This window comes from Hyperolius riggenbachi, chromosome 4 (genome assembly GCF_040937935.1).
Source record: "Hyperolius riggenbachi isolate aHypRig1 chromosome 4, aHypRig1.pri, whole genome shotgun sequence".
Classification (NCBI taxonomy): domain Eukaryota; kingdom Metazoa; phylum Chordata; class Amphibia; order Anura; family Hyperoliidae; genus Hyperolius; species Hyperolius riggenbachi.
The window spans coordinates 301,313,279-301,322,991 of NC_090649.1; the positions used below are offsets into that span (position 1 = coordinate 301,313,279).

Below are 9,713 nucleotides of genomic sequence, written 5' to 3' on the forward strand. Positions count from 1 at the left end.
CTCCCATCAGTGAAGTGGCAGCTGGAGCAGCAGCGGTCACCGTACAAGAGATCCTCTGGCGATGAAGTGGCCCCGAGGCAACAGCAACAGTCAGATCTTCCATGGTCGCGATGGAGCAGCCGCATGCAGCCTCTTATCTCCCTGGCATTGGCGGTAACGTAGCCTCCGTGCTGTTGTACCAGAATCGTGGATAGAGGATGCCTGGGTCCAGCCGGTGGAGTTCCTGCAGATCCCAGCGGTGAAGTGGCCACAGCAGTGTAAGAGCGGTGCGGATCAGATCAGGCTTGCGGCTCCTGTAAGCAGCGGTGCTCTGGCCTACGTGCAGCCCATGTGCTGCCGACGGAGGTAGCTGGGTGGTCGTCTCAGCGGCCCCACATGGAGGGAGCTCAGCGCTGCCTTCTCAGGTAGGATCACATGTGGAAAGATAAGCGCTGCCTTGCCCAGGTGGGTTCTCAGGTAGCAAAATTAGATATTTGATGGAAAAAAGGCCGGAGTCCTGTATGGCCGTGGCTGCCTAACCAGCGCCATTCTCAAAAAGCTTATGGCATATACAGTATATCTTACATCAAAAGGAGATACATAAATTGGTTAGCATTCTCGCCTTTGCTCGCTGGGTCCCGTTTAAATCCCAGCCAGGGCACTATCTGCACAGACTTTGTATGTTCTCCCTGTGTCTGTGTGGGTTTCCTTCGGGCACTCCATTTTCCTCACATCCCAAAAACATACAGATAAGTTAATTGGCTGGCTTCTCTCTAAAATTGGCCCTAGACATACATACATACATACATAAACATACGATTATGGTAGGGATTAGATTGTGAGCCCCCTCTGAGGGACAGTTAAGTGACAAAACAATATATACTCTGTACAGCGCTGCAGAAGATGTTGGCAATATATAAATAACAACAAAATTAATAATAATAAACAGGAACTGAGTCTGAAGAAGGCCGAGTAGTCGAAAGCTTACACTTTTCTTTTAAGCTAGCCAGTAGATGGTATCATCCCCACTCAAAACGTTTTGTTTTCACTGGTGTCTAATGCGGTACACCACTCTACTGCTATAGATAAGAGGCATGCAATTTATAAAAATGACACTGTCTCTGTATGTGGAATGTACTTAAATACCTTTTGATGAAGAGACAAGACCATGTGTGGAAAACTGGCAAACTGGAAGAGCACGAAGAATATGAGCTGGCTGGATAGATGCTGCCACAGCAGTTGGCTGGTTCCTCCATCATCAAACTTCTCTTCTGTCTCTGAGCGCTCCATAGCGTAGACCACCAAATCAACCAGCTGGTCCTCCAGAACAGGACATCGCTGCTTGTGCTGAAAAGTAGAAATCAGTATTCCAGAAGTCTTGCGCTCGACAAGAAACCACATACACAACATGGATGGCAAGTAAAGGCCAGGAAGCATGGAATGGGGTACAGATGGAGAACACTATTAAAAGCTGAATAAAAAGTGACAAAGGTTCTAATCAGTCTGTTTTACACTAAAAATATTACCCTATACCTCATTATATGAAGACCTTAATAAGTGTAGCAATTGCTGCATTCTGATTTTCCATTTTCAAGAATTTTGATGATTTTAAAAAATGGGAACAAAATACGCCCACTATCCCAGATACCATAGGAGTCATTTACCCTAATAAAGCTGATCTACTACCCAACCCGTCACCACAATTCAGCTTTTATTTACGTTGTTATGCAGCAGAGATGAATCAGAGAAGCGAAGGACTACACAAGGAACTGCACTTTCCCTTTCCACAGGCAAAATATGAGAAGTATATATTTTCTTGATAAAAAATATATACAAAGCATTAACAGAAAGCTACTGGAAACTAAAATAAGCGTTCGAGAAGAAATCATCCACCTAATGCAATTATTGTATGCCTATGTAAGCATAGATCATAGTTTTGTTTTTACTTTTGCCATAAAAAAGGGGTGAGGAAATGACTGCCATGTTGAAATGTGGACGACTGACATCACCCTGTCATGCTCTTTGCCAGCAGAGAATACAAGACTGACAAGATTTGAACAAAGCATGCCGTGACAAAGAGTAACACGTAGTCTCTACAGAGCAACCGGGACCACTGTCTACTGATTGGAAGACAGGCTCATATAGAGATATAATAATAGGGTTTAATGTCACCACTCTACTTGTGGCTCATCTGGCTCGTCAATGCCCACCAGGCACATATGACTTGGATTTCACATATCCTGGAATGCTTCTAGCAAAAACAACTGCAGTTTCAAGTTACTGACAGGTTACAATGGTCAGGCCCCTTACCCATCCAGCAGTTACTAAATAAGACACTTCTTTTAGTTTCAGGTCCATCAAACTCTACAACAAATTATTGAGCACAACTACATTCCTTTCAAATTCTTTCATGTCAAACATATGAAGGATATATAACTTTAATTTAAATTCTGCTATGAGGATGTAATATCTTTTTTCTACACACAACATGTTATGAATAGAGGCAATCTACTAAAGCAAAAATGGAGAAAAGAGCACATCCTACAGCTGATTGGAAGTTTGTAGAAAATCATACACTTATCACAATTGCTCACCGCTCCTGGAGAGGCAGGAAGCCAGCGTCACTATCCAATCAGCATAATGCACAGAAATTAAAGTCTAAAATCTGTACAATTGCTCTCCTCTATTAAAAATAAATTCCTATGTCCTGGCTGAATAGTGTACTGGTTAGGGGTTTTCCTCTGACACAGGACCTTCAGTAAAAGGTAGCAACTATTCAGTAGGAGACCTGCATCCTAGTGGCTGCAAATCTGAAGCTTTGAGTCTACCAGGAGAAAAGCGCAATATAAAGGTTATTGGTCTTGTCTCATATCTGTATAGCAGTTTTCACTCAGACTTTCTAATGCCTATCTTTCTAATGCAATTTATGTACCGTATATACCGTATTTTTCGCCGTATAAGACGCTCCGGCATATAAGACGCACCCAGATTTAGAGGGCAAAAATCAGGAAAAAAAGAAAAAACTAAATCTAGGTGTGTCTATGATGCAGGGGTGTCTTAAGGACTTTTTACCCCCCCCCCCCCTTTCCAGTTACATTACATACTATTACACCACATAAGGGGACAGTGTTATGATTGGTTGTTCCCATGTTGCCTGCCTATGTTCCTCTATGTGGCCAGTGTAGTGATTGGCTGTTCCTGTGTCCCCCTGTGCTGGTCCTGTGCTGTGTCTCCCTGTGCCTGCTGTGTCCCCCTGTTCTGCCTGCCGTGTCCCCCTGTTTTGCCTGTGGCCCCCTGTGTCAGTGTCCCCCTGTTGTGCCAGTGTCCCCTGTGGCAGTGTCCCCCTGTTGTGCCAGTGTCCCCTGTGGCAGTGTCCCCTGTGCCTGTGGCCCCCAGGGCCTGCCATGTCCCCCTGTTGTGCCTGTGCCCCCCTGTTGTGCCAGTGTGCCTGTGGCCCCCTGTTCTGCCAGTTCCCCCTGTGCCTGCCATGTCCCCCGTTGTGCATGTGCCGCTCTGTTGTCCCAGTGTCCCCCTGTTGTATCTGTGCCCCCCTGTTGTGCCAGTGTCCCTTGTGCCTGTGGCCCCCTGTTGTGCCAGTTCCCCCTGTGCCTGCCATGTCCCCCTATTGTGCCTGTGCCCCCCTGTTGTGCCAGTGTCCCCCTCTGTAAGTGTCCTCCAGTGTCGGTGTCCCCCCTGTGCAGGCAGCGTGAGTACACTTAATACATTACCTGCTCCTGCCGCCGCGCTCCTGGCTCCAATCCTGCCCGATCCTCTTCTTCCATCTACCGCTGCCTGCTGCTGCCCCCGCCGAACATCGCTGGCCGGTCCTAATTAGCCGCATGGATACGCTATCATCACACGCATGCCGCCGAACAACGCTGGCCGGATCTAATTAGCCGCGCAGGGATACGCGATCAGCACACCACATGCGCCGGGGTCACGCATACGTGACCCGACGCACACTGATCTTGTATCCCTGCGCAGCTAATTAGGACCCGCCAGCATTGTTCGGCGGCATGCGTGTGATGATAGCGTATCCATGCGGCTAATTAGGACCGGCCAGCGATGTTCGGCGGGGGCAGCAGCGGGCAGCGGAAGAAGAGGATCAAGTAGGACTGGAGCCTGGAGCGCGGCGGCAGGAGCAGGTAATGTATTTATTGCTTCCCTGCGCACCTCTGCACCCCAAAATCCGTACCTTCGCCGCATAAGACGCACCCACTTTTCCCTCAACATTTTGGGGAAGAAAAAGTGCGTCTTATACGGCGAAAAATACGGTACTCGCAAATAAGCCGACCCCAACTTTTACTTAAAAAAAAAACCAGTAAAAAATGATTGACCCCCATATAAGCCAGGGGTAGGAAATGCTGGCTGCCTTATTCCCCTAGTGTGTCCCAGTATCGCTAGTATAGTGCCCCAGTATCGCTAGTATAGTGCCCCAGTATCGCTAGTATAGTGCCCCAGTATCGCTAGTATAGTGCCCCAGTATCGCTAGTATAGTGCCCCAGTATCGCTAGTATAGTGCCCCAGTATAGCTAGTATAGTGCCCCAGTATAGCTAGTATAGTGCCCCAGTATAGCTAGTATAGTGCCCCAGTATAGCTAGTATAGTGCCCCAGTATAGCTAGTATAGTGCCCCAGTATAGCTAGTATAGTGCCCCAGTATAGCTAGTACAGTGCCCAGTGTAGCTAGTATAGTGCCCCAGTATAGCTAGTATAGTGCCCCAGTATAGCTAGTATAGTGCCCCAGTATAGCTAGTATAGTGCCCCAGTATAGCTAGTATAGTGCCCCAGTATAGCTAGTATAGTGCGCCAGTATCGTGCCCCAGTATAGCTAGTATAGTGCCCCAGTAATCGCTAGTATAGTGCCCCAGTATCGCTAGTATAGTGCCCCAGTATCGCTAGTATAGTGCCCCAGTATCGCTAGTATAGTGCCCCAGTATCGCTAGTATAGTGCCCCAGTATCGCTAGTATAGTGCCCCAGTATCGCTAGTATAGTGCCCCAGTATCGCTAGTATAGTGCCCCAGTATCGCTAGTATAGTGCCCCAGTATCGCTAGTATAGTGCCCCAGTATCGCTAGTATAGTGCCCCAGTATCGCTAGTATAGTGCCCCAGTATCGCTAGTATAGTGCCCCAGTATCGCTAGTATAGTGTCCCAGTATAGCTAGTATAGTGCCCCAGTATAGATAGTATAGTGCCCCAGTAATTGCTAGTATAGTGCCCCAGTATCGCTAGTATAGTGCCCCAGTAATCGCTAGTATAGTGCCCCAGTATCGCTAGTATAGTGCCCCAGTATCGCTAGTATAGTGCCCCAGTATCGCTAGTATAGTGCCCCAGTATAGCTAGTATAGTGCCCCCAGCCTCCCCTCTCCCCCGCTGCTTTTACCTTAGCAGGCGCCGCTTCTTCTATTCCCCTCCTCTCCGGCTCCGTAGGACAGCAGCACTCTTCACGGCGGCTGCTGTGATCAGACAGGAAGCAGCGGAGAGCGCGGCTTCCTGTAGCGGCGGTTGCTATGGGAACCGCTCTCTCTCTACTGCAGCCGCCATGAAGAGCGCTGCAGTGAATTACGGAGCCGGACAGGAGGGGAATAGAAGAAGCGGCGCCGGGCAAGGTAATTGCAGCAGTAGCGGCGGCCGTTGGGGGGTGGGGGTTCTAGTGCGGGGGGCTTGGACCACCATCACCAGCACCAGACTCGCATACAAGCCGACCCCCCAACTTTTGACCCACTTTTTGGGGGTCAAAAATTCGGCTTGTATGCGAGTATATACGGTAGGCTGAATCTTCTTGACACAATACAGTTGCCAGAGGAAGAAGAAACTAATGCTAGGAACACACTGAGATTTTCTGGCAGATTTACTGTTAGATCAATGATTTCCAACATGACCAATCTGATTTCCGATAGATTTCCGTTCAAACCCATTGGAAATGATTGGAAATCAGATCGGACATGTTGGAAATAATCGATCTGACAGTAAATCCGTCAGAAATTCTCATAGTGTGTACCTAGCATTAGAAGTGTACACTCCTAGTAACTCCCAGTGAGATACAGCAATTTATATTGAGAGAAAAAAAAGGTGTATACACCAGTGGGAGGGGGTAATTAGGTTCTGAAAACCCTGACAAGATCAGAATCAGTAACCGCACATTACTGATTTCCTATCAGCATCACTGGTGCCAAGTTACCTTGCATACAAATCAAAAATTAAATGTATGCCACAGAGTGGGTATAGAGGCAGGGATCAAAAGTGAGATAAGAGTTAGCAAAAGTAAACTGTTAAAATGGCCCCTATTCTACTATAATTTTACCCACTGACCCACACTAGAATATTGGTAAAGCCTGAGCATTAAATGCTTGGCTTTCTGCTTTGCAGTCTGTTCTGTCCTGTATTGAGGGTGGGACGATTTGCAAAAGGGAACCACAGCTGCAGACAGAGATTTCTCCAGTTTGGCCTAATTGCGGAGTTTCCTTTTTCAGTTTGGACAAAAAATGTTTGTCAGTACGTGTTCGCTTCTTGAATATGACATACAGGAAGCAGCAACAATTCAATCATGGGTGGTGGAGTCCAGGCCCACTGCAGTTAAGGTTGCTAGAGACATATTTAGAAACATGGAACATGATAAAACCAGTGCTTCTTAGCATGATAATTTAGTAATGTTAACTGGATTACTACAAGCCTTACATAAGAATTATCTGTACATTTATAGGTACACTGGAGACTGCTTGCCACACCTTTGATGACAACACTACAGCAAAACTAGCACAAAAAAACTATTATCCAAGACGCACATATACTTGTAAAAAAATGCACAACACAGCACTACAAATCAAAGTTATCTAGCATGCATAACCTATTGTCTAGGGCTTGAAATCAACGAGTCCTGCTCATTCAGAAAAAAAGGAATTATAGTGAAATCTCCTTATAATTTGGAAGATATTAAAATATGACAACTCACTGAGTTGTAGAAGAGATGATTTGATAGAACCATAGAAGCGCACAGATGGACTGATAAAAACCATATCAATGATCCTTCTGACTTACACTCACTCATGCTTACTGATGATATGTACCCTTTATTTTTCAAAATTTTAGAAGTTTAACTATGCTGTGTGTGTTAGAGGGAAAGTGACAAAGTTATATTCATTTCAGAGCATCTTATCCTGACTGTAAGAAAGAGACACAGTAGTTGCCATATTGATTCCCTTTAAAACAATCACAGGAAAGGCACATGCAATTCTCTACAGTAACAGAAATGGCAGCAATTGAAGTGACTACACTATCTCTCTATCCGACATCAGTTCCACATAATAATGCAATTACGTGTTGGCAGGGGTCTCATGCCCACTCCTAACGTCTCGAGTGTTACCCAAATTGTGGGAACGAGTTTGCTATGTGACTTTGGAACTATGTTACCTGGCGGGCACCCAAAGCCTCCAAAGGGCCGCACCGCTCTTTGTAGCATAGAGACCTAGTATAGTCGGTGTCAATTCTTGCCATTTCTGGTATTGCAGAGAATTGTACAGTACAATTTTCAGGTAGACTGTTGCTGCAGCCATAAATAGTGAGCTGCTGCTTTGTGTTGAGCACTTACCATCTCACTCTCCTGTGATGGTTTAAATGTTCTGGTTCTTTGGGGTGTAGTTGCAGGTGGTGGTCCCAGGTCAGCCTTTCTCAACCTTTTAACCCTGGAAAAACCCTGCAAATAAATTTTGGATCTCGAGGAACCCCTGCAAAAATGTTTTGATCTCGAGGAACCCCTGCATTTATTTTGCAGAAGGTAATGGTTTTTAAAAGTAGATCAGGCTATTTATTTCACTACCCCCTATTACAGTGCCCCTCATTTTACTGTCTTCTTATCCTAGTGCTTTTTATTAATGTGCTCATTATTATTCTGACCCCTAATTTAGTGCTTATTTTTTACAGTACTCCCTAGTACAATGTGCTCTATTATACTTGCCCCACGTTGGGCCCTTGGGGTTTCAGGGAACCCTGGTTGAGAAAGCCTGTTCCAGGTGGTATGGGCATTAGGGGCACTGTCTGCACTGCTTCCCCTTCAGAGGCCTAGGGCACCCTCCAGGTAATGTAACTACCAAGTCACATAGTAAACATGTTCCCAAAGTTTGGGTACCGCACGTTAGAGGTAAGGGAGGGGGCACTAGGCTGCATGTGGTGCCCCTGCCAACACTTAATTGCCTTATGTGGACCCAATGTCTCTTTGTGTGTGTCTGCGGTGGGTAAGGAGATTAACTCTTTTTTTTTAAACTTGGCTACTGTCAGACATGACACAATGAACTATGAGGCTGCAGTCCATGCAGGCTTACCACACTTCACTGTAATGCAGACAAGACTGCAGAAAGCTGAGACATCCTCTAAAGTCTGTACTACTACTTCAGATTAATTACCGCACATGCAACCATAGTGCTTGTCCACCCGATGGTCTTTGTTGCAATTTGATGATAGGGCAGCAGTGTGGCCATGCATGTAAAATTACAGTCACCTGGACACATATGGCTAACAGTTAGATTGCTGCTAACAGGCATGGCTTCATAGGTGCTACATCTCTTGCCCACCTGTCTGACTACAGTCCAGCCACTGCCCAATATAGAGGTTGATCTGCAACCACGTGTATGGTGAACTAGGATACAGTCTCAAATTGTGTCAGTCCTATACAAACAAACCCCCCCCCCCCAAACTTCAAACATTCTGTAAAGCCTGCACAGAACACAGCCTTACCCTTTGCGAGCACTATGCCAAGTACCTCCCACCACTCAAACTGTTTTAATCTGTCTGGTTTAAAGGCGCATACACAAGCCATACTTCCGCAAACGATGGGTCCGCCAGACTCTTCCGCTGGGCGGACGTTCTGCTGACAGTAGCACGTGTGTACGCACTGTCAGCAGACTGATCAGCCTGTTTCTGACAGATCCGCTCAGCGGATCTTTCAGAAACAGGCGTATCAGTCTGCCGACAGTGCACACACACGTGCTACTGTCGGCAGACGTCCGCCCAGAGGTATGGTCTGATGGACCAGTCGTTTACGGAAGTATGGCGTGTGTACGCGCCTTTAGACTTACTACTCCGTTCAATTCACTGATAGTACCACCGTCACGGAAGAGCCGTGAGAAAAGAAAACGCCATCGCAATCGGTTTGCTGCACCGATTGTTGTTGACGTGCCAGATCAAAATCTAATGTTTAGGTACAGCAGACTGTGAGCCTAGGGTCTCTGGCTTTCACAGCTGCTAGCAGAACTCTTTTCAGGAAGTATGTTTGTTGACCAGTGAAGTTAATGTTTGTGTGATTAACTTGATCAAAAGAAGTTACTTCATGGGCCAGTGACACCCAAGTGTGAACCTGCCCTTTGAAAGGATACAATTTGGTGATCCTAGCAAAAGCCAGCTTCCCACACAGCCGGGATCTAGACGTAGACAGCCTTAGGAATACATGGAGTATATGATTTTTAGCCTGTTTTAGGAATACCGTTTATATGAGAGGAATTAAAGTTATATCATTCTGCTGGTCTGGATCTGGTGGATATTTTAATATTAAATTGGTGTCACTGACATACCCAGTCACCGAGGTATTAAGCTGCTTCGGGCTAGAACATGTTACCCTAATCAAGTTTGATGTCCTAGGAATTGTCATATTCTGAGGAATATGCATCTTTGGTTATGTGTGTACAGGAAGCGTAAGCTGAGATATGGAAAATGTCATATTTGGTGGGCACAAGAAACCCACC

The 9,713-nt window shown here is 46.2% G+C and overlaps 1 protein-coding gene across 2 annotated transcripts in view; it reads right to left on the reverse strand.

The window, feature by feature from the left end:
• Positions 1-9,713, reverse strand: part of MED23 (mediator complex subunit 23) — a 150,840-nt gene that overhangs the window by 86,506 nt on the left and 54,621 nt on the right. For both annotated transcript variants that reach the window (XM_068231572.1, XM_068231571.1), the window contains one exon: positions 1,126-1,326. In XM_068231572.1, coding sequence (XP_068087673.1) covers positions 1,126-1,326 — 201 coding nt within the window. The remainder of the gene's footprint in view (positions 1-1,125; positions 1,327-9,713) is intronic.